The sequence below is a fragment of the Amblyomma maculatum genome, chromosome 9, assembly GCF_055883805.1.
Source record: "Amblyomma maculatum isolate TAMU_Amacu chromosome 9, ASM5588380v1, whole genome shotgun sequence".
NCBI lineage: Eukaryota > Metazoa > Arthropoda > Arachnida > Ixodida > Ixodidae > Amblyomma > Amblyomma maculatum.
The window spans coordinates 19,601,198-19,628,923 of NC_139352.1; the positions used below are offsets into that span (position 1 = coordinate 19,601,198).

The 27,726-nt window shown below is 42.8% G+C and overlaps 2 protein-coding genes across 2 annotated transcripts; one reads left to right on the plus strand and one right to left on the minus strand.

The window, feature by feature from the left end:
- The first annotated feature begins 746 nt into the window (after nt 1–746).
- LOC146178520 (protein FAM91A1) lies at nt 747–22,495 on the plus strand. The gene is made up of 22 exons (XM_084578339.1): nt 747–988; nt 1,868–1,952; nt 2,876–3,027; nt 4,218–4,275; nt 4,475–4,542; nt 5,850–5,972; nt 8,393–8,483; nt 8,604–8,666; nt 8,799–8,905; nt 9,131–9,169; nt 10,163–10,269; nt 10,631–10,764; nt 11,339–11,439; nt 11,537–11,623; nt 12,495–12,718; nt 13,261–13,348; nt 15,766–15,876; nt 17,869–17,982; nt 18,599–18,668; nt 20,326–20,596; nt 21,317–21,386; nt 22,346–22,495. The coding sequence occupies exons 1-22, from the start codon at nt 917–919 to the stop codon at nt 22,436–22,438; spliced, it is 2,328 nt and encodes a 775-aa protein (XP_084434465.1). The 5' UTR covers nt 747–916; the 3' UTR covers nt 22,439–22,495.
- Nucleotides 22,496–24,861: 2,366 nt separating this feature from the next.
- Nucleotides 24,862–27,586, minus strand: Atac1 (Ada2a-containing complex component 1). Its single transcript, XM_084578342.1, has 2 exons — nt 27,133–27,586; nt 24,862–26,780 (listed from the first exon to the last, which is right to left on the minus strand). Exons 1-2 carry the CDS (start codon nt 27,568–27,570, stop codon nt 25,647–25,649), a joined length of 1,572 nt encoding a protein of 523 aa, XP_084434468.1. The 5' UTR covers nt 27,571–27,586; the 3' UTR covers nt 24,862–25,646.
- Between the last annotated feature and the right edge of the window lie 140 nt (nt 27,587–27,726).

Below are 27,726 nucleotides of genomic sequence, written 5' to 3' on the forward strand. Positions count from 1 at the left end.
GCAGTTCAGACGAGCACGACGACTACAAACTATATCATAGCTGTGTAAAAGCAAATCCAGTGGCGGACGTACGGCGGCTGTCCGCTGGGCGAACGGATTCGACCATCCGCTTTCGTACGTACGCCGGAATTCCGGCGGACGTCCGAAATCGGCCGCCGAGTTGCGGCCGAGTTCGGCTGTCCGTCGGACGTCAGTGGCCGTCTGGGGTTGGTCCTCCACTACGGCGTCTCTCATACCTGAGTCGCTTCGTTAAACCCCACAAACCAAACTATCTACTATACTACCCCTAACTAAATTCTTCACTGACACGTCAGTGAAAAATCCCGCGGAATCTTCCGAAAAAGTTTCTCGCGCGCGCACGCACGCGCGTATCGACGGACGGGCACTCATGAGCATCTCTTGGACTAGATCTCGGCTGAATAATATGTGCCAAGCCGGTAATGCCGGTAATATTGGCCCCGGAATTTGTTTATTTGTTTTGCAAGAACTGAAGCAGCCAAAACGAACGCGCACATTTTCCGCTGTCAAAGTGGTGATGAGCTGACAAGGTCAATGTACCATGGAGCTGATGTAGACCTTACAGGGTCAATGGACCTTACGTCGACTCTTTCCGGTCTTGGATGGTCACCAAATGACCGCCGAAATCGTGACTTTTTTTATTTCAAGAGAGAACGGTGGTGTATCTAATTCCGCCCGCAGCCCGGCCCGACAGCCCGATTTAGAAATACAAGCCGGAAAAATTCTACCCCAAACCGGCATCGACGGTGTCATCAACCAAACATGGCGGCTCCGAATCTTGTCTGCTCGCATTTTGCAAGTGGTTGACGTTTTCCGACTTCCCCGCCCTTATGTTGGGGCCTTTCGGGCCCTCGTATTAGATCCCGCTTTTGTGTTGCTCCACCCCTTCCACGTAGCCATGAATGCAGACATCGAAGGCTTTATCAGCAGAAACTGTGCCTGGAACAAGCTTCCGGACAGCGCAAAAAGAGTGAGCACGTCTGCCAACAACCTGTCTTCCTAAAGCCGCACATGTTCACGCTCGTTGAGCGACAGTTTCAAGTTTAATGACACTAGCGCGCAAAATAAGGCCTTTTTTACTGTTACTGCTGTGTATTGTTCTGGTGTATGTTGCACTTGAAGCAACTTCTCACGCAGCGCAGTCGCTAGCTACATTTAGTTGACAGAAATCAAAGTTCGAGCATCTGCTTGTCATTGAAATTTAAACATGCTGCGTTCAACAGTGAACAAGAATTAAAGGAAAGGGTGGGAATGGGGACAGTTGCTTAGTATCAGAGCGAAACTAATCTAGGATATGTGCCAGGTTTTAGTAAATCGCAGTAGAGATTTGCTCGCTCGTGGAAACGAAATTGCCAGTATCTTCGAAGAAATTGCAAAAAGTCAGCTTTTGCTGTGGAGTAATGAGGTCAGTGTATTGCACAAGCAGTACTATGCCCCAAGCGGCAATGCGAGCACGATGTTCCGTGCAGCAGACGAAACAGACAGCGTCGAAGCCATAGAGACGGGCAGATTATATAAAGGACGCTTCACTTGTGCAGTGTGTTTTGGAAAGCACCGTCTAGTTCTGCTTTTGTGTTGTCTTCTTTCGTTAACGACGCGTTCGGGCGTATATGTTCTCAGTGTGAGATTAACTATGCTTTTCGAAGCTTCTCTGCACACGATTAATTTTCGCTGAACTTACAATTTTTTAACCTTGTATAATGTTGCCTCTCGAAGAAGGCATGGTAGCTATTTTAATGTTTGAATTAAAGTAAAATTCTGTTTCAATTCCTTTGACTATTTGGGCATGTAAATAAACGGAAAAGAAATGGACGATACATACTGTGTTTCTTTGCTATCTTCCACCTAGTTGCTTGGAAATTCAGAGAAGGAGTACGAGAAAGCCGTCGTCCAGTACAGTATAAAAAACCAGCTTCGGTTCAGGGGAAACCTTGGTGAGTCACACTCTCTTCCTTATCCAGCTGCAGTGCCTTAATGGTGTAAGTCAACACAAGTGTTTCAACTCTGTTAGCCTCCTCATGCATGCCGATGTGCGAGAAACGCAAAGAAACTTATCACATGGCATGCATGCCTGCCTGTGCAATGGCTTGACACTTGAGAATGCAGATGCAAAAATAAACATCCGCTCCTTGTTATCAGCTACTTGGAATGCTCTTCCAAAGGCTAGGATAAACCTTGACTTCAACCCGCATTTTTGCTTTCGTCATAACTCCTGAGGCTGCCTTCTCATATCTCTCATATCAGGTAGCACTCTTTAGCTAACTTGATCTTGCAGAGTTGTTGCTTTTTAAATAAACTTTATTGCTTATCATTATCAAGCACTCAGTCAAGGTGTTAGGGTTGAGCTTTAACTATCATGCTTACATCATATTTAAATGTTCATTGTGTTTTACTTGCTGTTTTTATCATATTAGTCTTTAGTGAGATAAGGTTTGGTGAAATTAAAACAGTTTAGTTTTATGTGACGTTACAAGCTTCGGGTGGAAAATATTTCTCTTGAATTGATTTCGGCAGGTAGTGGCATTACTGCAGTATTCTTTTGTACGGAAAGTTTGAATGTACAGTCATTAACAATATAACAGACATGCTTGAGCTGTCAGAATATTATAATGCTTGCCACTTATGCAAGTAAATGGTTCTTGTACACTTGTACTAAATGCAGCAAAGCTTTATGCTTCTATTGTTCAAAAGAAGCTAAAGTTAGAATGGCTACTTGTGGTCTATATTATTCTGCCCACAGCTGGAAATTTCAGTATGGTTTGAAATGTGTGGTTGCCAGCAATCCCACTGGCTACATGCTTATCTTTGACTCCGGTTGACTTAGCACGGCTTTGTTTACTTTTTTTCATGCATCCAGTGCGGACGTATCATCGAGATGAAAACTCCTACTATGACAATGTGCTTCAGTACAGCCGCAGTCACCTAATGCTCTACCCATACCACTTGTCTGACTATATTGTCACGAGAATGCGCATCACCCCTTTCCAGTACTACATTTCCATTATGCAGGTGAGCCAGGTATCACTAGTATTCGCTTTTGTTTGAAGCACATATGTTTCAAAAATGTGTATATCCTCTCTTTCACTTTCATATTCCCACTTTGGTGGCAGATGTTCACAATGTGATTCAGTAGGTGGAACATGACAGGTAGTCATGAAGTGATTAGCAATGGCTGCAGGCCTGGTGCGAGCATTCCTGCCCACATCATCTGCATCTTCATCGTCTATAACAATATGCCTATTTCATGTTTTCATGCTTTTGTTTTATGCTTGGAGTCTTGCTAAGTCTTATGGAAACCAGATGCCTATGGTGGATGTATTCCCACGCTGACAGCTTTTTTGCAGTTTTTTTTTCATTGCTTAATTATCTTTAATATGCTTGCGATTGAATTTTTCGCCTGTGTGAATTTTGTTTGTCATTGTATTTTTGCTTGCCATTCTCATTTTTTAAAAATTTGCCTGCTATTTTTTCTGCTACTTAACATAGCAGATTCTTAATGAACTGCAGAAGTGCGGAAGGAAAGAAAAAGGCTGCAGTATTTTTAAGGTTGACATTATATAAACATTCTGCTACACCACATGTTTCTCTTTCATGAATATTTGTTGAATAAGCATAACATCACCTCTTAGAATTATTAGACTGCATAGAGTATCAATCCTATTTATATAATGTTATGAAACGATTCAGCTAAGTGAAAATAAATCAATTTTAAATTTACAACCTGCCGTAGTAAATGTGACATAAACATCAAGCATCATCATAAGAGTTCCTCTTTCTTTGAAGAGTCATTTGCATTGGGTACCTGCTGTGGTGAGGCAGTGGTTAAGGTGCTTGGCTGCTGTGCCCAAGGGTACGGTATCAAATTCTAGTCGTGGCATTTGCTTTTCGATGGAGGCGAAAAGCAAGGTGCCCGTGTTCTGTGCAATGTCAATTCACGTTGAAGAATGCCAGGTGGTCTAAATTTCAAGAGCCCTCCACTATGATGTCTCTCATAGCCTGAATCCCTTTGGGAAGTTAAACTTCATAAACAATCATATGCATTGCCAATGTGTGCAATGTTGTTAAAGTATTGTAAATGAGGTGATGTGCCTTAGAAGCTTGGAAGGCCGGATGTAGTGCTGCATTTTGTCTGGTCATTGGTTGGTTTTATAAGCATATTGAGGAGGGAGTTCATTCTCGCTTTTGTCGATTGCTTTCAGGACCTTATGGAGCAGGAGCGAAGCTATGATTCGTTGCCAAATTTCACTGCGGCTGACTGTGAGTTCAACTTTAGTTGACGCCTCACCCTTTTCCTCTCACTTTGCCAACCTTAGCTAGGAATCTTGCCAGCTCCACCCATAGACAAAACATAAAGTTGTAAATTTAGTGGACAGATATTATTTCATGGTTGGTGCTGTTGTTAATTTTTTCCAGTGTTCATAACCTACAGCTAACTGTGTACTGACTTTGCTTACAGGCTTGAGGCTGCTAGGGATCGGCCGGAATCAGTACATTGACCTGATGAATCGTTGCAGGTCGTCAAAGGTGGGTGCGTTGGCTACAGTTACGCACGTTTTTAGAAGGCAGCACTTCCTAAACTGTGGGTGACGTGATGCTTGTCACTGTGTTTTGTGCAGCCTAATATGAGATGTGCAAAAAATTTGTCAGCATACTGGGCAGCACTTGTAAACATTACATGTGGTTTAACTCACTGAAACTGGATAAAATGTGAAACCACTGTTTGGCACTTTTTACCATGGTTTTCCTTGCCAGTTTTAGCATTGAGAGACTGGCACATAGTTTGGCAAAGTCGTAAATTGCTTTAAAAATTACAATTAATGCCGTGTAATTAGAAGTGCATACATATTCGGTTCCAATCTCAATACAAACTGGCATTCAACTTGACAGGTAGATGGATGCGAAATGGGAACTGAAATGGCATCATACCACCCTTAGCAGTGCATAAACAATGGTTGCATCACAATTTTGATGCGAAATCATATTACATTTTTGTTACCGATTCCTGTCCACACTTTCTGTCGACACTGTTTTTCACACCTAAAAGCTGTGCCCTAGCCAAGATATGCTGTTATGACTCTAGTACTATCAGGAAGGTGGTCATATTGTTTGTCCTCTGCACATTCAGTCATTTCGTAACCTTTCTTACTGCTGTGTAGAGTTCGAATCGTTGTCAAAGCTTCTGCTAGTTATTTTCTGGAGCGGGCACAGTGCATGTTAGTAGCATTGTGTCAGCGACTTCTTCTGGTCGATCTGACTTTAAGGCTTCTCAGCGTCTAACAGTTGACAAAATATGATCTGACTTAAGGTTGGTCCCTGAAGTCTTAACTTAATAAAAGTTTAACATGCAGTTGGTTAACTACCTTTGCTACCTTGCCACAGTTGTTCAGTGGTTAGGATGCTCGACTTCTGTGCCCAAGGATGTGAGATCGAATTTCGGCCGCGACAGGTGCTTTTCGATGGAGGCAAAAAACAAGGTGCCTGTGTGCTGTGCAATGTCAGTACACCTTAAAGAACATCAGGTGGTCGAAATTTCTGGAGTCTTCCACCATGGCGTCTCTCATAGCCTGAGTCGCTTTGGGATGTTAAAATGCCAAAACAAAGCCAAGCCAAACTACTTTTGCTGCTGTACTGTTATCTCACTGTGAAAGCAAGTCGCCATCTTGCCAGAGGAAATTTATTTATCTGGTCTGGTGCATGTGCGGTCGAGGACTGTGATGTTGTTCTAGGGTTTGCATTTTTGAAACACAGTGACTGATCTCTGTTTCTAAACAATCTCTGATCGTTCATGGCTTTTATCTGAGGCATCACTTTTATTTTTCCTTTTGAGGCAGAAATTCTTCACAGTTCGACGTAAGTCAGTACGGGACCTCTTGCCTTCGAAGCCGGTGTCGGAAATCCCCATCGAACCTTGGTGGTACATCAATGTTGGCTACGTCACCGAGGATGATATAAAGGTCAGTACTACTTTTCAAACTGAGACAGTTTTGAGCCACCAATAGCTTTGACTGGCCACACAAATAATTTAGGATGTCGCTGAGAACTATGAAACTGGAAATGGTAGGAGATGTGATGTTAAGAGACAGGACATGTCCAGAGTGGGTCGGGGAACGCACACAAGTAAGTGATATTCTAGTCGAAATACAGAAGAAATTGGCACAGGCAGGACACTTAATGCTAAGGGGGATAACCATTGGTCGCTAAGGGTAACAAATTGGATTCCAAGGGAAGGGAAGCACAACAGGCTGGCAACAGAAAGTCAGATGGGCGGATGAGGTTAAGAAGTTTGCAGGGGTCAAGGGAATGCAGCTAGCACAGGACCAGGTTAATTGGGGGAATATTGGAGAGGCCTTTGCACTGCAGTGGGTGTAGTCAGTTGGATGATGATGATGATGACATGAGTAATGAGCCAGCTCACGTTTGTTTTATACATGAGGTGTAGAACAACACACCTGCATAGGTTTAAAAAGACAAGTATAATGAAAGGGAATAGAAATTTCTTCTGCAATGCATCTTTTGTGCATTAGTACCAGGATTTTTTAGGTTAGTATAAAACTTTTTGGGTGATGGTATGGACGAATGCACTTATTAGTGGCTTTAAAAGCAGCATAATAATACAGCCCTTGTGCTCCTACAATCAAATAAATGCTTTAAGTAGTAGTATTTTGACTAATGGGTACAAGACTAGTAGATACAAGTCGCAAGAATGGACAGGACAAACACAGAAGAAGCACAGACACAGCGCTTCTGTGTTCCATTCTGTTTTCATTCTGGTTATTCTTGCGCCTTGTATCCATTAGTCATGTTGAATAGCTCAACACTCGATTCTAGTGGGTGCAAGTTCAGGCCATGGATAAATGCAATTGTAAAATGTAGTTATAAAGAGTCAAACTAAAATGTTGTCACTGTGCGCCGCGGCTAGCTTTGTCGAAAATGTGACTCGCGCGTCAATATAATGCAGCCACTGGACTGTAATAATATAGACCATTTTATTGCGGTCTGGTCTAGAGTATTTTTTTTTCTGTTTGTGCACCTAAAATAAGACCAGTCTAATAAATATATAAATTGGTTCTCAGGAAAGGAAAGGTGCAGTGTCTGTCACACTTGTTCTGTGGACACCTGAACCATGCGGAAAGGGAAGGGAGGAAGGTGGAAGGGAAAGCGGAAAGAGAGAAAGGGGAGCTGGTAGTGGAGGGCTCCGGAGTAATTTCGACCACCCAGGGATCTTTAACATACGCTGACGTCGCATAGCACATGGACGCCACTTTATTTCGCCTCCATCGAAAGGTCCATCCAAACGCAGCTGCCGACAGTCGGGATTGAACTCGGGTACTCTGGCACAGTAGTCGGGCGTCACACTACTGCACCACTGCGGCGGGTGATTGGCGCAGTGTGGGAAGAGTTCAGCTGAAGTGTCAAAGATGGATGGAGTTGCATTTATATGTCAGCTAAAAATGGAAAAAAAAAAAAAAAGGAAGTAGAATGCACTTATGTGCGTACAGTGGTAGAACAGAATAGGAAATGAATAACTTATTTGTGCCATGGTGCGAAAAGACCTAGAATGTAGGTGTGGGGTATCATCATAACAAATGTAAAATTGAACATTCGTCATCATCATCATCGTTAGCCGAATTTCACCCACTGCAGGGCGAAGACCTCTCCCATACTCCTTCAAATAACACGGTTCTGTGCTAGCTGCGACCACTTGGCCCCTCCAAACTTTTTAACCTCATCCGCACAGCTGACTTTCTGCCGCCCCCTGCTACGCTTTCCTTCCGTTGGAATCCAGTTCACTACTCTTTTCAGCCATTAATTGTCCCCTCTTTGCACTACATGCCCTACCCATGCCCTTGTCTTCTTAACTTTTACTAGGATGTCATAAACTCAAGTTATTTCTTTGCACGCTTCCTGTCTCTTAATATTACACATGCCATTTTTCATTCCATAGCTCACTGCATTGTCCTTAAGTAGAACACATTTCTTCAGACTCCACGTTTCAGCTGTAGTGAGCTGAAACAATAGTGAAGCAATAGTGAGTTGTAAATTTTTTTTTTGCCGGAAAAGGTTTTAAGGTAGCTCCCGGCTGTAACTTGCTGCTTATAAGCTCTCATATACTACTGTATATACTCACATAATTAGTCATGCGCTTTTTTATCCAAATATGAGAAAATTACAGGATGTGTTCATTCCGTAGAGTAATGGAAAAATTTTATTTTGGTGACCAAAATAGTATGTAGGCGCATTATGCGCAGTAAAAATAGAATTTTCAAGCTTTTTCATAACTTTGCTTTCCACTTAGGATGCCAATAACTGAGCAGTCTTTGCAGGTGTGTTCTATTTTTCATTACCACGTGTATGCTGTTTCATTGAACCGCAGGTTGTCTCGGCGTCGGAGAAGGCAGTCATTGACAAAGTAATCGACGATGGACCACAGAAGACAGGGACACTAAAAGCGGAGGATGTTCGAAGTGCGTTGGTGATTGTTTACGGCTTTTAGTCTGTGAACGTTTCGTTTGCTTTGGGTTCGTCCTATCTTTTGCTTCTTCTCGAGCACATTTTTCAAGCCTTTTCTTAATTCTTATCTCTAGGTCTCTACTTGAAGGGGCTGGTCTATATCGACGTTCCGCTTGATGACCATGACTGTATATCAGGTAAAGCATCTCTTTGCTTGTTCAATAAGGTCGGTGATAAAAATGGGAAGGTTCAAAATCATTAGCTGTTATTAGTCATCTATCACTGTTAATACTGTTTTCTAATTTTTTTTCCGTTCTTGCTACCTGCAGTGCCTCCTCTGGAAGGTTTTGTGATGAACAGAGTACTAGGAGATTATTTTGAGACATTACTGTATAAAATATTTGTGTCTATTGACGGGAACACTCCCCTTTCAGAGGTAAGCTGACATGAAGTAAACTTATGTATAATTTGGTTGCCTTCTCTCTGTCCATCATTGCTGCATGTGACACTTCAGGTTTCAGTGTTATGCTTCGATATTTCAGGCGTTTCTTGAATCGCACGAGAAATGCGCATTTGCTTAATGTTTTTTATATTTCACTTGAGTTATTGTGAATAATCTCATTTGCTTGCTTTTTGCTTTATTTTTTCTTTCTTCTTTTAGCTTGCTAGTGTGTTGAGGATTGACCTTCAACTTGTAAAGGTTAGTGCTCACATGGTTTTTGCACTGCTTGGCTGCTGTGCAGAGTATGCTTCATCTACTGTGACTAATTCTGTGAATGAGACTCATGGTAGGCGTTTTTTCTCATAGAGTAATCTGTTTCTTTAACTCTTGAAAATCCTCAGTGTTTTCGTTCCTTTTTGGAAACCGTAAGCTGACTACAGCAAAGTAATCAGAGATCCTTGCTTTTATTCTTTATTCACTCCACCGCGGTGGCTTAGTGGTTACAGCACTCGACTGTTGATCCCAAGGATGCGAGTTTGATCCCGGTTACGGCGGCTATTTTTTTGACTGAGAGGATATGTCAGTGCACGTTGAAGAACTTCAGGCGGTTTAAATTCTCAGGGCCCTCCACAACGGTGTCTCCCATAGCCCGAGGCAATTTGGAATGTTAAGCCCTCCAAACCAACTATTCATTATTTAATTATTACCTCATTTAGTCCAGAGTTGCTGCAGTGGGGGCTTTGCAATGTTAGTAGAAAGCACATCTTCATTGACACAGCACAGTTGCTGAATTGAAGGGCAATTTCATTCTCTAAAGGAAGGGAATAAAGCGAAAATAGTCAACTATATTTGACCACTGTTGTTGAATTAATGAGCTTGTGGGAGAAAATATGCTAAATGACAGTAGGGACGGTAGCTGCTTAAATGAAATAGTATAAATTTACAAAAATTATTAGAGTAGGTTCAGTATGTAGGGTAATATATTGGTTCAAATTTATATTAAAAAAAAAGAAAATAGTGACTGCATTGAGTAAGTTTGGTAACTTTCCTCAGTTAGCGTATCATCAGAAAAAGTAACAAAACCTTCAACTTCTCACCGCTCTGAGTTTGCGATAACTACGCAACAGAACATCTACATTGCCTTACTATGCTTGGCATTAAAATTTGTAGTGATGAGCTTTTCCTTTCGTGCTGCCTTGCTTCTTCTTGTATTAACGCAGCCCATTTATATTTTGCATTTTCTGCTTTCAGAATGCTGTATCAATGTACTGTCGCCTTGGCTTTGCACAGAAGAAGAACAAAGATATGTCAGGCTTAGACCCATCCTGGTTGACACAAAACTGTAAAAAAGCTGTCAAGTGAGTCAATGCCTGTTTCTTTACAGTACTAATAACCTTTCGACAGTTATTTCTATAGTATGAGAACCTATAGAGTATTTCCATCTCTTGCAGTTTAGCAACTGCCTTTTCTGAGTGTAACTCCTTTTCCTTTTTTTTAAAATGTCATTTAGTGGAAGAAAGAGTAGTCACTGTTGTATCGAAAGATATCTTGTTGATTGCTGGTTGACTAAAGATTTAGTTTCTGTTGTTCCAGTTCTATTGGTACATCCTATGGATGGGTGCTGACTATGTTGTTTGCTGAAAGTGATCTTTTCGGAGCACGGATTTTGAAGTGAGAGTTGGTTGTCTGCAAACATTTAATTAATTGTCTGCCGTCCAGGTCCAGCACTCGGGAAGTTGAAGAATTTATGTCTGTGCTGCACACTGAGGTTGAGAAGGAAGGCAAGCTGGTTGGGAGTGGCGAGTCCGCACCTTCCCTCGACTCTCTCAGAGTCGATGAGCCGGGTACCTCAAGTGAGATGCTCTAATTTTTTTTACGCTTGTTTTTATTTTTTATCTTTGCTCCCTTCTTACTATATAAATTACAAAAAAAAATTGCTGGTCTGCCATTAGTAAGTGAGGGGAAGCCAACTTAACATTTACTCAGGGAGCCTAGTATTAGGCAGTGTTCATCACCCCCCCGTTTAAAACAAAATTCCATCAGAGTGTATTCGAACCCAGGAATTTCTTGTGAGAAGCAAGAATTTGAAACTTGATAGCTATTGCCGCAGACAATTGTTATTGTTCATTTGCAGCTGCAGTTATTGATTGATGAATAATACTCTTGCCTTTTATTTGAGTGTATCTTTGCAGCTACAAGAGAAAGAGATTCATTCATTTAGAATTGAATTTGACAGCTCACAAGATCCAATAGCTGTAAGCTCATTTTATTGCTATTGATTGGACCCAGGAAACACACAAAGACCAAATCCTAATTTGTTCTTAATTCTAAAATTGGTCATTTTTTGAATGGCACTCGGGCACAGTGAAACTGGTAGCCGTTCTCACTCGCTCGTTTGTGTCGTCTGACTATTTCTTCTATCCTCAGCATCGACCGATTTGTCCACACCGGGGAACCGTGTGAAACGGATTGGCTTCCTCTTCGACTCCAACTTGACTGCCTTCCTGATGATGGGAAACTTGTCCCTAGTAAGCTTGCTGGAGTCTTGTGTGCAGCGTTTTATTAGTGGATAGATGGATGAAATACTCAAAATTACTTTTCTTTTTACCTTTCCTTGACGTGCAGGGTTTGAAGAGCCATGCTGTGACCATGTTTGAAGTCGGGAAGCTCTCTGACGAATCGCTGGACAGTTTTCTCGTGGAGCTGAAGAAAGTGAGCTTGTTCTTGGGTTACGGGGCTTGCTGTGCTGACTAATTTGTTAGTAATGGCTTCTTCGTAGTGTCATGTCTGCTTGTGCTCGGCTGAAACCGCACGAATTCTGCCATGTGTGGCATTGTCGCCAATATTAAAAGAGTTCTGCGGCTATTTGAATGCTTGAAAAATCCGGCACTTTGCAAGATATCCCTACATGCTTGCAGCAAATTAACCATTAGTGCAGTAAGTTGAAAAGCGATCGATTAGGCTTTTCAAGCATTGGAAGTAGCTATTGGGCAAGAAAGAGATATTTGTTTTGAAACAACATAATAAATGGCTCTTGAAAGTGCTGTGTGGTGCTCCACGTGCGATAGGCCTGAAGGCCACAAGGTCCTTAAGATTTGGAAATAAGAGTTCTTATAATATTACATTGCCATCACTAAATTGTATCACCAATTACACTTCGCATCTAGCATTGAAGGAGATATGGCAGGCTTTTATTTTACTACGGGCAGACTGGGCAGAATAGACCCAGAGTTGGTAAGCCTGCAATGACGGCAGTGGTGGTAAATGAAATAATCTCTGCACTTAGTACCTACTCTTGACCTTTTGAGTGTCTGTCGCTCGTGGTTTCCTATTGTGAGTGCAGAGAGTAGCTAAGACCCAGGCCAGCTTAAATACTGAGCACCTGTGCTTTTATTGGGAAATGTCTTATACTTGTCCACAAACGGGAAGAAGAAAAGGACAGAATAGGAGTAGATGAAGCAATGAGGACTGAAATGTTTTGCACTGTTTGGATTGTGGTGAATGCAGTGGAAGGTCATCGTGCCTTTGTAGAGAAGTTCTTGTCTCTGAGGCCTTCCTTTCTCCTTCTCTCTCTTTGGTACAGGTGGGAGAGGCGGGGGAAGGCGAAGCTCAGCGGTACTTTGACCATGCGCTTGCCCTGCAAGACACGGTGTGCTTCCTGCGCTACAATGCCGCCATCGCACCCGAGGGCGGGACCCCGGCCGAGGAGTCGTCCTCCTCGGGTCTGGGGCTCGACCTAGTGCGCTGCGAGAGTCTGCAGAACCTGGACCAGGACACCTGTGCACGGCTGCTCAACAAGAACTACGCGTGGGTCGCTGCTTTGCACGCTTGTTTTGAAGGGGAGACTTAAGTGCTACTCCGGTTGAATGGTTCCGTCAACTATTTTCTAACTTCACACACTCAGCCAGATTCAGCATTTTCACAGTAGGCAGTACAGTGAGAAAGCTAATCTAAAACAGCGAATGAGTGGGTGGTCTTTTTTTTTTGTTCAGGGTGAAATCCATCATGAAAGCGTGCGCATTTTGCCTATAAGTTTGTCTCTTAAGGTGTCGTGATGTGGAGATGTTAGGTTGAAGTTTTAAGAGCGGCACTTGATCCCTGGCAGCTGCTGCATAATGGCAGTAGAGTAAAAAAAAAGACATTCGTTTTTCTCACAGTGACATTATGTTTCAGTTCTATGATTACAGTTGACATATCTGTATTACTTCCATGTGTCTCAGCTCTGAGTATACTACCTTCCTTTTGTTTTTTTTTTGCATTTTGCATTGACGCAAGCAGATTGTTTCATTAACGTAGTGATCACCTTGTAAACGCGGGCTCGTACACTTGCTTCACCCTGCTCCTTGCAGGCTGCTGGTGTCAATGGCACCGCTGAGCAATGAAGTGCGGCCGGTCACCAGCTGTTCGCCTCCTCACCTGGGGCCTGCTGTTCCGGAGGCAAGTCAATGGCCCTACCTTGACACTTACTGCGTCACTGAAATTTTCATTCACCCTTGCTATCTTTGCCGCCTGCTTTTCATTGGGAATTATCCCCAGAAGAATGCAGTGCTGGTGAATGGGGGTGTGTAAATGTGTCAAATTTCAGAGTAATAAAAGAAATGTTATAAATTTGGGAATGACAAATCAAATATTCTTTTTTTTATTTGCTTTGTGAATCAAATAGCAAATTTCAAAATTATTCGAGACACAATAAATTCAAATAAAGCAATGCATGCTTTTTTTTTTAAATTTGAATTGAAATTTATTTCAGCAGAGGCAAAAGGAGTCTATACGGCGCCTGACATGGCCTCGTGACCTTCACGCAGGCTGCGCGATGTGAAGGTCTTTCAATATTTCAATGCTTTTTCAATGTTGAAAAACGCAGCGCCCACCACAATTGGTCTGTGCGGGAATTAGTGCTATTTTTCTGGTGATGCAGAAGCCGGGATCTGAAACATGTCTTGCGGTGGGAAGTCGTCGCCACTTGCGGTTGTTAGCTTTCTCCTAAAGGGACAGAACACTGGCCAAAATATGTGATGAGATTATGGTGGAGATGAAAATATCTTGCCTCATATAGTACAGATCAAGCACTACAATATCAAGGAAAGGATGCTTTACAATTTTAATTTGCCATTAAAAATTGCATAAAAACAACTGAGGCGCTATCTAGTTGAGAAACCCTATTACTTTCAGGGTAGTAGCCAACTAACTACATGTCAGCAAAATATCACTGATTTTCGTAAGTGCATATGTTCTTTTTTCTTCTAGGAGTGCTCGCATTAACTTACTATATTTTGCGGCCTCTCCAGTGTGTCCTTAAATAAAAACCACTCCTACTTTCGCACCGTGAGAGGTATCCTTCCAGCTTTTGCTACTAGATGGCGCCACTGTGTTTGGAATTCCGTGAATGAAGTGATGCTAGTGCCCATTAAAACTTTCGTCAACGAGGCGCATGTTATTGTGCCGTAACAGCCTTGAGTGTGGAAATTGAAAAGGACGCTACTCTACACAAAAAATGTCTAATTAATGTCTGGCAAGTGAAAAGCATTGGACTACATAAAAACTGGCGCATACACTGATAGAAAAATTGTCGGTAAAAATTTTATACAGCGTTTCTGCCAAAGCCGCTATGGAATCAAACATTTTAGACATCAATCTTTCCATTGCACCGAAAAAAGTTTGAGACCTAAATTGCTGTGTTGTGTACCTTTAAAACATGGCATATTGTTAATGTTTACTATTCAGTGCATAGTTTTTTCGTCGAAAATCGAGGAAAAAAACTGTTTTCCTTGGTTACAACAAATTTGCTAGGCACGGCCAGTTACAGGAAGTGCCACGTATGGCACCAACTGCCCCAATCATGCTACAGAGAGAGCGGCGTGTTAGGCAGCTAGACACATACTGAAGTGCCAAATGTATTTGGTGATATGACAGGGTTGAATATGCTTCGCCCCTGTAGCCTTCTTGTTTTTGCCAAGAAATACTGTCCCCGAGTATAGTTACGGCACTCTCGTCACCATCCTGTGCATACTATAGTCGGACGCACCTCAAATCTGCCGTGACCGTCACACTCATTTCCTCGTATTCAGATATGTGGCGCAAACAAAGACAAACACAGGAGAAGATCCACATATCTGAATACGATGATGCACCAACTAGCCTCTCAAGCCGTTATTTTGAGACACTCATTTCCTCCCTGACAGAAAGTAGTGCGCTGCTAAAGCTTTTCTGGTTATCTAGATGAAGAGCTAATGGTCAAGTCATATTATAAGTTCAAGAATTTAAATGCCTGTGAGTTGTTTGGTATAGTCAAACGTCACAAAGCAATTCTGTTTACAAGCTTTTCCCTACCGTGGTGCTCGGCTTTTCTCGGATGAAGTGTTTAGTAGGGAGTCTCTAACCCTACCTACCTTGAATAGAAATGAAAAAAGTCTTGTGGAATTCTTTGCACCATTGAAATATAGCATCATCATCAATATACTGATTGTTTTGTGTTCCTCAGTGGAGATCAGCATTGCATCTTTCGACAGCTAGAACTTTAATGCCATTGCTTATCGTGCCGTTGCCATTGCCTCGATGTTTTGCCTGAATATTCACTATAAAATGAATATTTCAACTTTTTTTTAACCACTTGCAGCTAGAGAAGTTTAGTAACATGCTGTGCTAAAGGCCACTATTTGGTCACGTGACATCCTGAAAACAGTTCGCCACTGCACAAGCCAAAAGCAGTAACCATAATGAAAAGCTTGGTGTAAAGCTATGGGTTCACACTCTAGAAGCATTTTGACTATAATTTGTACATGCTTAAGTAATGATTCTAAAGCTCATCACATGAAGCTGACTAGGTCCTGTTGAAAAAATGCTACCCATTGCAGGTGAACTCAGCCTGGTTCAAGCTGTTCATCTATGTGCTGTCTGGTCATGGACCCCCGTCCCTTCTGGTTTCCAGAGGAACGCGACTACGAATACTGCCCAGCGTCTTTGAAGTGAGCGGTGGTTGCTTGCGGTGATACTTTTTTTTTTAGACATTCGAACATTTTTGCAGTGGAAACTGCTGCATGGAGGACTATGTGGGATAAGTCAGTGACATCCAGTTATGTAACCGGTGCCAGACATGTTACGTGTGGCCACTGTGATCATTGTGGCCCTCACTGCTGTGGCTCAGTGGTTAGGGGGCTCGACTGCTGAATCTAAGAATGCGGGATAGAATACCGACTGTGGTGGCCACTGAGGGGAAAAACAAGGCGCCTGTGTACTGTCCGTTGTCAGTACACGTTAAGGAACCTCAGGTGGTCGAAATATCCGGAGCCCTCCACTGCGGCGTCTCTTGTAACCTGAGTGACTTTGGAACATTGAACCCTATAAACGAAATGAAACCAAACCAAACCTGACCATTGTGGTATATCCCGGGTTGCCTCTAGCGTTGTCACTGGCAAATGACAGCCAACAGCACGTTAACAGCTCTCGGTGAGCTTAGCACATTAAATGGCAGAAGCACTGGGCCGTGTTCGCTTAGCACTTTTAGAGATTTTTTTACTTGCATTATTATTTAAGTATATAAAACACTTCAGGTGAATGTGCTTATGTGTACAGCAAGTTTTTTACTTGAAGGCATTCATTTTGCCGCTGTGTATGTACAACACAAATAATATGTATTTTTGGCATCTCTCATAGCCTGAGTCGCTTTGGGACGTTAAACCCCATAAACAAACAACAAATAATATGTATTTGTGAACCGCTTTGTGGACTAGACTGGTGGATGCGCTTTGACGATTTCATTTATAATCAGAGTCTTTGAGTGCTTTATATAAAATCTTTTCTTATTGACTAATAAGATTGGTTTTTAATCATTTCCTTTTCATAAGCTGATCCAGCATAGTGAAGAGTGGAATTATGTTTTCACGGGTGGTTGTAAATATCTAGCCGACTAGTGTTAAACTGCTAACCTTCAGATGATGTTTTGCTCTGTGAGAGGTTTCGTTAGGCTGCGCTTTTTTATGCCTCTGTGTCGTATATCACTTTTTAACGCAAGCTCTGCGATTTGTAGGCCTTCATAAATATGGCAGAGATAAATTAAAAGTGACTAGTATTCTGGACAGAACGCCAACGATGTTGCGAGTTGATTTCTTTATTGAGCATTTATGCTTCAGCATTCAGTAAGATTTTCAACATGCGGGATGTTGATAAGGGAAGCCAGTTTTTCAAAGGCAACCCTTGACTTCTTTTGCGCTCTTTAGGTCAAGATATTTTGATTTCAAGAAGGCAAAAGAAATGTGGGAAAATGCTGTAAAATGCTGGATTTCAGTATTGTCTGTGACCATAACAGCAGCTGTAACAATCGTAACTAGAGGTGTGCGAAACTGCTGAAATCTTTGAATGTGAATCGACCGCAAATATGCAAAAAAAATGCCTTTGAATATTGAATATCTGATTCGTGACAAAAAAGTGGGAAATTAAAGAAAGCAAACATTGTTCATCTGGTTTATTTAAAAATTTGCATGCCATTCGCATATGAAATCGGGTGGAGCGGTCATGTTGCTGCTGAATACAGTAAAATCTGATTTTTTGGCCTTCAAGGTATCAGAAAAAAATGTTTTGTATACATATATTTGATGATTTTTGAGTACATTGTATTCGACAAATTCTGAATATCAATTTTTCAAATACAAATATGAATAAATAACAAGCACACACGAGTCGTATTCGAAATTTCAAATATTTGCTCACCGCTAATCGTAACACATCCTATCAGGTTGGCTCATTTCCACCATTATACTGGCCTTCCAGGTCTCTTTTTGGGTATATGTACCATGCTTGTGCGAGAACTAAGGGTTATTGATGATTTTGTATTCTGGTGCTTATTTCCATTGCAGCTGGCTGCTTAGACTGTGGGGAAAGTTTGCGATTTCTTTTGAAAAGTTGATATACACATACAAGGTGAGTGGTATTTGCATTGAACATTACAAAATTTTCTGCAGGAGTACGACAAGCTGCTGGTTACAACGTGGGGCCATGGCCCGGGAACAGTTCCGACATCGTGCGCTCTCATCACCCTCAACGACGCCCTCACCCATTCCGCTGTGCTCATTCAGGTGTGTGAACGGATTCTGAGAAATAACAGAATTACCGTCAGTTGTGGCAGAATAGGCTATATATGCGATATGCACTTTGGCTGTTGGACTGCGCTCTCGCGAAGTTGCACTGGTTCACGCAATAGAAGGTACCCACTGGGGCAATACATTATCAGAAATCATGTGAAATGCTTGCGAGACATAGTATGATAGTTTAAGTGTCCTTAACCAGCAGTGTGTGCTGCTAGCTTGGACAGCGTGACTTTGCCAAACCGAGTAGATGGATCCGAGAACCTGTTGAGAACTCTCTATACAGATAGTGACATCCGTTGTGCTGATACTACAAAATATGAGAAGCTTTTCCCACAAAAAATATCGATCAAAACATGCGTGAAATACATTGAACATGGTCCAAAGGCCCTAACGCCTTAACCTTGACTGGTTCTCTGGATGCAAGTCACCGACTTCTGCAGTGTGAAGAGTCCAGGTACTACTTAGTGAGGCAGAGTTAAATTGTATGTGGATAAAGTAAAAAACGTCTGTAAAACTGGCTTTTGCAATACAACTCTGCTTGCCTTCAAGTGATGCCTTTGTGAGTATACTAATGCCAAGTGCCATTTTTCTCCCTGCTTTCCAGGCTCAGGGTGTGCCTGGGGGCCAGGTGAACATTCCATTCCCATTTGACAAACAGGAGGAAAGTGAAAAAGGTGGGTGCAGAATGGCAGGTTATTCTGTTTTTAAGTATAGAACTCTCAGGTGGCCCACTGCATTTTTGAAGGGCAAATACCCTGTAAAGGTTTAGAGGCACAGCTCACCACTGCAGCTTGTTGCTTCATATCCGATATTGTTGAGCTATGTTCCTAGATGAGGCAAGCTGATGATTCGAAACTATGTCTTTATGCTGCATTATTTTCTTTATGTGTGCGTGGTTTCGATTCTCCTGGAATAGTTAGGCCTTAATATTAAACTCTGAAGGCTGGCAAGATTTGCCACTTTATAAATTGCTCTTTGAAGCCTGCAATATGCCACCTCTGATCATTTCGGGCATAAAAGAAATGCGTCTTGCAGTGCATCATGTTGACACACTTTTTTATGCCTATATAATAGTGTTCCTCCTAGTTACAAATCTTTTTTTCTTCATAAATGTGTAGGCCACTGGGTTTTCTTATGGTTATGCATTGCGGTGCATTTTGTGTCGTCTGCACTCTATACCCTCACGGGCGAGGGAAACCTTCGCCCCAACTCCATGAATATCTAGGGAATGGCAGAAAATTACGGGTGGACTGTGCATTTTGATGCTGCAGTGTTAAGGCTCTTGTTCAGCGAAAAACCTAGCATCGACGGGTATGGCGGGACCAGAATACGACGCGACGTCGTTAACAGCTGCCGTCCTCGCATACATTCACTCGTGAGCTACCATATAATGTGAACAGCCACCCGACGTCGAAACAAAGCCCCGCTTAACCGAGCCCACGAATGTGCCTGTGTAGCGTGCGGGACCTGGAGGGTGTGATTTCCTTTGCTCTACCAACTGAATCGGGAAGACCAAGTTGGCAGCTCCTGCCCAATTGGCCATGTCGCATGGTTGTGCGATATTGCACAACCCTGCTTTGTCAGCTGCCACCTGTCAGCGCCATGCTCGCGACTTTTCACTCACAGTACCGACGTTGACAATGCTGGATTTTATGGAGGTCGGGGCCTTTTACCGTGACCTACATTGTCAGGAGGAATAAATGCCAAGCAGTTGCCGAAAGTACGCTTATTCAGTGTACTGTAAACATCTGCTGGCTGCAGTGCAAAGTTTCGTCATGGACATTATCTTAACTATGATCGCGGTACCTTGAGCATGTTGTCACAGGGTATGGTTTATTATTTCTCAATGACTTTTAATCCAGAGCCCTCCACTGCAGCGTTCCTTATAGCCTGAATCACTTCAGAACGTTTAGGCCATCATATTGTGGCATATTATATACCGTAATGTTTTCGTTAAGTGGAAAGTGATAAGCTAAGGATACCACGTCGGGAACACCCGGGTTGGACCATTTTATGGCACTTGACAACATTGCAATTCACATTTGAGCATTTAAAGTTATATCTAAAATGTTAATTTAATCAGTGGCTGCTGATAATTAAAGTAAGCAGACTGAAAAGTATATTGGCTTGTACTTTACATAACGTCTATCATCATTCACTTGATATCAGTTCTTAGCATGCTTTGATCTTTCTTTTAGAATTGATTAGTTTTGGCTGAGACAGCCTGTATAATGCCATAAAACAAGCCTGAACGCCTCTGTTTAGTTAACCGTAGATTCTTTCAATTTTCGAAATTTGAAATCTGCTTGCTTTTCTTCCTGCGTGATCCAGGGAACAAGCTCGTGAATCATCCCGCCATGGAGCGGCTTCAAGAAGAGCTCCAGCTTGGCTTCTCGTGCGGCTACATAACATTGATGCGGATACGAGCCCGCGAGGAGCCAGGCGATAAATCGGATGGTGTGCCCGACAGCAGCAGCAGCGAAGAGCACCTAGAGGACTGGACGCTGCTGGACTGCTGTTATGGGATTCCGCTCTTTGACAATGCGCTGAACAAAGACGTCTGTGCCAGGGTTCTCAAACACAGGCTGTGTTCCAAAGACAAGTACGATGAAATGTCAACGTTTCTCCACCTTTATTATGCTCGCGTGGCTGTTGGGTTAAGAGAGGTGTAGACAATAGAGGCAGTATTAAGTCGCTAAGAACAGCCTACCAGTATTAATGAAGAAGAGAATAAACAATTGGTTGTGTCTTTTAAGTACTCAATTGTAGTTGAAACTTAGAGTCTTCCAAACAGATTTGATATAAATTTAACATAGCATAGCGGGCCGGCCAAGGAAAGGAAAATGATAGCCAGAGTATTGAAGAGCAATTGAAGTGTTTTTATAATTCAGAGCCTAAAAGAATTAAATGTGAAATTTTCAGACGCATTTTTTGTGCTGGTATATGAAGTGGCGACGCAATTGTCAGTTAAAGCTGCGACGGCAGTCAAGATTCTACGCACTGCACAGCATTGGGTACAGGGCTGCATGGCTATATCATCTAGGAGCAGAAGTTTTTTTTTCTTTTTTTTTTTTCAGTTAAATCTAAACCCAAAGCCTAATTCCCTTTATCGTTATAATCTTAATACACAGCCGAACATTTGATAAACGGCATTCAGTGTCCCTTCACAGGGATTTTTTTTTTTTTAATTTTATATCATTGCCAAACGTATAGTAACTGCTTCTTCTGCGTGTTCTACCGAGCACCGAATTTGTCATACCTTCGCATGAAAAGGCTGGTGTAACATATCGGCGTGCTTTTTCTCATCACATATTTTACGCAGCCTCAAACAACTGACCAAGTCCAACCGGCGACTAGCATTGCGGCTTCTTGACTTCATCTCGGACTATGAGGCGAGTGTTGCATCGTAAACCTACTTAAAGCACACACAAATTGTTGCACCAACACTTAGGAATCTTTGCACAAGTGTTTTCTGTATTTGAGGATTTTAGACAAAAATCAAAGATTGGTACGCCATGAGTAGTACAGAGAGGCAAGAGGAACAGTTTTAAGTTGCTAGTTTTCATTAATTATGCTCTCTGGAATTCATTGAGATTATCCCGTGCTTGTTTACCTTCTGCCAAGTGCATTGCATAAACAGGCAGAGAACCAGAATAGGATTGATAACAAATGCGAGATAAGCTCCTGTGACAGGAATAGCCCTAGGTACATTACGACTAAACATGTCACTCCAGTTGCGGTAAGACAAATGAGAGAGAATTAATAGTCTGCTATACCACTAACACTTGTTTGCAGGACCCCTGTAACTGCAGCAGTAATCTCCTGTCTGTAGCTTTTGAGGTGAAAGCCTTTCTTGGCTCATGGAACGAAATCCCGTACGTGAGAGTCTTTGTGCGCAAGATTTTTGAAAGAGATCAGTCATATTCTGCGAGATGTGTTCTTGTCTAGCATTCCTGCCATCTACAATCCCACACTTGTGCGTGCTCAAAGGAATGTCACGTGACAGGAGTGATGGTGTACCTCCCAAACTCACGCTTGCCTGAGAAAGTGTGACAGATACTGCGCCTTCTCCTTTCCTATGAACCAACTATAATTATATGTAGCACTGCAACGAATGCTGATAAGAGGCAAACGATGGGAGGCATATGATAGGACAGGAAGTGTAGGCTTTCACCACTCTCCTAAGTGACATCTAGGAGACACTAATTTTTTCTTTATTCGTTTAGACATGCTGCTTAATTTCTTTGATGGCAGTGTGCTTACCTCAGTTGGTGATGTTGTTGTCCAACTGTAAATCGGCATGTGACACTTGCGGCATGTCTTTCATGTGCAACTTGGTTGTGCTTTGCAGGCCGACGACCCTTTGAATACGGGAACATTACCGCTCCCGACAAAGAACCTCCTTTTCCACAATGGAACGTTGAGTGTATGGGATGAATGTTGACCCAGTAATGCCCAGTAAATATAACAGTTTGTTAGTCATTTCTTGTGCTGTGCTTTTCTTCTTCCTTAAATGGATGCACATTGTTCTTGATGGTGTCAATGTTAGCCAGATGCAAGGATCGCCGTAGCACTGTTTTGTCAACTTTCAGTGTATGTAGGGTACATATCTAGTACTGTAGATGCTTGATGTTAAAACATCTCACCGTGCTTAAAATGACGGCTTCTTCAAAACTAACTATACACTAAAGACAGATTCAAACATAAGCTGGTTAAACTTCCAGCTTGTTTCAAGAAACAGACTTAAGGTGCAATAGCTACATGAGGAAATAAATCCTGGACTGCTTTTGTAGAGAATAGTCTTGGCGCCACCTCTGCTGCAGGTCTGCTGTTTATTGTGCACTAACTTGTGCATAACTACACACCTGTCACGGTCGGTGCACGGAAGAGCCAGCTGCAACATGTCAGTGGGTGGAAAAGTGGAGAGAGGGAAATTCCCCATCTCCTCTTCTGGGAAGGCGAATTAATTGAAAGCTTTTACTGAGAGAAATCGGGAGGAGGGAGAGACCGGAAGGCGGCTGCCACAACAAGAACCCAGTCACCTGTCAAGGTTGGCAAGTGAAGTAATGGAAATCCCGCTGTCATCATCTTGGTGAGGGGAGAGGTGGCTATGAGTCGATGAAAGATACAAATCAATGGGAGATGTTGCTGGCTATACTTCTCAAACTTTGCGAGTGGATCCATGTGACTGATGCCATTAAATAGCTTTTCCTGGGGCCTTCCCAGCAGAACACAGCAATTTCTTGCAACATTTACAATTTCTGTATGATTCAGGGCGAGGCGTTATTACAAATGACTTTCAAATTTCTTTTAATAGAGTAGGGACGCTAAATATCATTCAATGGCACAAAAGGCAGTCCACATAAAAAAGACTGCTGTTTGTGTAAATGTGTTCGGAAGAAGTGAACCGTGATAAAAAAAAAAAAAAAGTTTACGGCAGAACCTTTGGCATGCCAACCCATATAGTGAAAGCCTGCTGCCTCACAATTGCATTAAAACATAATGTCTCACTTTGCTTCTCATGGTCATAGTATGGAGCTTGGTTCAAATATTGTGAACTACTCAGGCCTCTTCAGCAGAAGCAGCCACCATTATGTACAAAGGTAAGTGTGTGTGTGCAATGGTAAAATAAAAACACTACATTTGCATGCTTACAGAGTAATAAGGAATGTGCACAGCCCACTTCCAGCTTAAAAAAATGAGTAATATAAAAGGTAATGCATCCACACATACTCTTAGAGAGGGACACTTTGATTGTGCTGAAGACCAAAAGTGGGTATGATTATTCAAAACCTTTTATAGGAGCGTCACTGAACATCGTACCTTGCAAGTATTTCTATCTGAGTTTACAAGAGCAGGATGTCAGAAAACTTCACTGTTGACAAAAGCAGTTGAGCATCTCAAAAATGTGGCAAACATGCTTTCAATGGCAGCAAAAGGAGTGCACAAAAAGAGAATTGGCTGTTTGTGAGAATTCATTGAAAACGAGTGAACCATGCAAAAAAAAAAGAAAAAGCTTATGGCAGCACTCTTGGCATGCTGACCTACATTATGAAACTCTTCTGCCTCACGCTTGCATTCAACTCTAAATATTGCGAAACAGCAGCCTTGCACTTATGTGATCACAACTTCCAAGGCATATGAGAAGCATATGAGAAAGCACTTTTGAAAGTCAATAAATGGCAAGATGACAAAAGCACGGTAAACAAAACATGAGCGAAAAATTTGGAGGATGCTTAAGCTTCGCCTTCAAGAGTGGAACGCGATAGCGTTATTGCACCTCGTTCTCACCGCCCACTCATTCGCTCGGTATGCTCTTGAGTCACACAAAGACATAGTTTTCATACTCAACACTTCTAAGTGCACTGTACAACTTTTTTCTAATTATCCCGTGAGGGTGCACGGCGAAACGTCAGGGGCGAGTGGCGCGCCACGTGTCGGGGCAGCGCCGCACATTGCGAGGAGGGGTTCTTCTGTGTTTGCCGCAAGATGGCTCTGCATGTGCACAGAGCGCAGAAGAAATGTAGCGGAAACGTACTTCGCTACTCGTGTAACTGCGACTTCTGTAAGTAACATGCTCACAATTACAGATATACACCGCAGTATAACGTTCTACGGCACGTTTCTAAGGCAACATCGCATTCACTAGAAGCGCTTTTGTACCGCTTTCTAGCATCGAACTCGTGGCTGAGTGGTAGCGTCTCCGTCTCACACTCCGGAGACTCTGGTTCGATTCCCACCCAGCCCATCTTGGAAGTTGCTTTTTATTTATGAAGTGCATGCCGGGATTTATCGCTCACGGCCAACGCCGCCGACGACACCGGCTTTTCTGCGACACGAGCTCCTTAACGTTACCGCATTAAAATCTTGTAGAAAGTATGCGAACGATTCATAGCAATAATGTGTCTCTCTTGCAGCAAACGGCACAAACACAATTTTAGCAACTGGTTCGTCACAGACATCTGAATTCTTCAAAAACGAAGGCAACAAAGAGGTAGTATATCAAAATAATGACTGTAAGCTGAACATCGAAAAAGTTTAAATCGTTGATTCACAATTCCTAACGTGAGTATTATCTGAAAAAAATGTTCTCAAGCAGGATAGAACATCGGAACGTGATCGGGAAGAGCTTGTATCTGAATGCCCACTTTTGACATATGTTATCCCACAGTCTGTAAAGAAATGAATAAAAAAAAAAGCTGATAAATGCAAATCTATTTTTTACACAGCAGAGTGGGGCACTGTGATAGGCGACGAGAAACAGAAAAACAACCAATAAAATATGCATCAAGACTATTAAACAACTTTGAGATGACCACAGCCTTTATACTAAGCATCTGACCCATGCGAAGGATTGAAACTAAGGAAATGCGAAATACATTGTTGGTAGTTTCAGCACCGATCTAGCAAGTGGCTTTGCTGTTATTTTGTGCTGCTTCTCTCTATTATTTATGGCCAACAAGCTCAGACAGAACTTCTCATTCATCTGTTTCCCACAAGAATTTTTTCTAACTAATCTTGATTTCAGAGATCCACGATATGGCTGCAATCTGAATGATGCCCACATGTACAAGGGAGCATAGCAAATCAGCACAAGTTTGATATGTACACACAAAGTAACAACACTCTTCAGAAAGTGCAATTTTCAGTTGTCAGCTGGAACCAGGCAAATAGTTTGGGTCGAGATAGTTGTAGTCTGCCCCTGTGAAGCTCATGTAGTCTCTATCGTGAAACGTTGAGGAGTCCTGTGCAACGTGGATGGGCTCTAGGTGGTGGTCGTCTCTGTGAGTTGCCGTCTCGTGCATGCAGTCGACACAGTCGTTGCAAAAGTCAACGGAGGCATTTGCGGGGCAGTCTGTGCAGTGCCACCGAGTGCCCATGATGGGATCACATGCACACCTGTCGCAGCGGAAACCCACATGCTGTGCCAGACCCGTCCGCTTCATCCGTTCCTCGCGCACTTTCCTAAGGGCCACGAGCTCCCGGTACTCGGCAGACTCTTTCACACCAGCATCAAGATGTGCGTCATCTTCGTTCTCAAGATGCACTTCAGACTTGTCCTGGCTTCCACTGTTTAAAGTATCAAGATGCCCCCATGATGAAGAACATGAGTCATCATCTGCCTCGTTCATGAAGACGGGTGGCCTGTGGGATGCGAAAAATGTGGAGTTAGAGTATAGATAGGCCGACGACTTCTGGGAGCCATAGTGGTATCCCCTCCTACTATGTCCGGTGCCGATTCTGCGTACCGTGACGTTCGGTATTCTGCCCGGAACAGGCAGGCCCGCCTTGGCCAGCTTGATGAAGTACTTCTGAACGCGGCTGGCCACTTGTGTAGGGGTCCGGTTTCCCAGTGCATTGGCAATCTTCTCCCAACGTCTACTCTCTATGTCCTCCGGCGGGAACTTGAGGAGCAGATCTTCTAGCCGCTTCTGTTCTTCGGCCGTCCACAGCTGGTTGAACGTCGCCGGCTTGTTCTCACTGAAGACTCGGCCCCGAATCAGGATGTTGCCGCCGTTGCTCAATCCCTGGCTGTGAGCCTGCGAAGATACTGATCCATTCGGTTCCGTCTTGGCCGTGTTCCTTGTGAATTGGCGTTTACTTTCGATCACTTGCTGAATGCCCATGAGGCTGTACTCGCTCCAATCGATGTTGGGTATCGGTGCGACCAGCTGGGGTACTGGAATGCCGAGGTCTTCCTTCTTCTGAAGCCTTTCTACGAATCTTATCGGGTCTGCCAGCGCCTCTTCGCGAACTTCGATCAGTTTTTCGATGTCTTGGATCACCTGGAATTAAGTAGTTAAAACGAACTACGTAAGACACGCCTTAATTGCAAACCATGGATTCTTGGCGATGAGTTGAGTATGCATACCGCGTAGCTTACGACATTTTTGTACCTTAACAGCTCAGAAAGCAAAGAAAAAAATGTGCGAGAAAGGGGTGTGAGTGGTTTGCCAAAATGGCTTGATATCGCTAGTGTTCTAGAAACATTCACTAGAACACTATATATACCATAGCTGAGCTTGTCATGGTTTTGTATATGAGCCACAGCCCCCCAAAAGCGAACGAAGTTTGGGTTAACAAAATTTCAGAAGGGCTTCAATAACCTTCAACGACACAGTAGTTAACACCTCTTACCTGAACTCGCTGCGCTTCCAGCACGGCAAGAGTCTTTAGCATATTGCGGTAATCCGTATTGCCGCGCAACGCCAGGTGATCCGATTCGAAAAAGAATTCGCCGATGTCATCCAAGTCCTCGCTACTTTGTTCTTGGACGCCGTCGTCTATCAGTGATGGGCCGTTGACTGCATTAGCCTTAGGCAACGTCTGAGGCGAAAAGTTGCTGTTCGTGTTGTGATCTTGCCTACCATGCGAGTTGTCCAATACAGACTCTCGCTGGGTGGATGTCACGGCTGATTCCTCTTTGGAGTCCGCTTCCATTTCGAGAATAGCGACAACGTAGCCCTTTACAGGACTCAGGTGAATTTCATGTGAACCGGTAGCGAGCAGCGATAAAGTATTCAAAACATTGTCGTTTTGGACGAGAGACAAGCCCTGAAAGCACGCCGCACACATCCGCAAACATGTTGAGCGTTCCGCGCACGCGCGACGCACCGAACTTAACTTTTTATACGCAAAAGCTTTAAAACTTTAAATAAAATTTATTGTAAAACAAATAAAGCAATAATTTTTACACAGTAATTGACCAATATTAAATTTAGCGAAAATAAA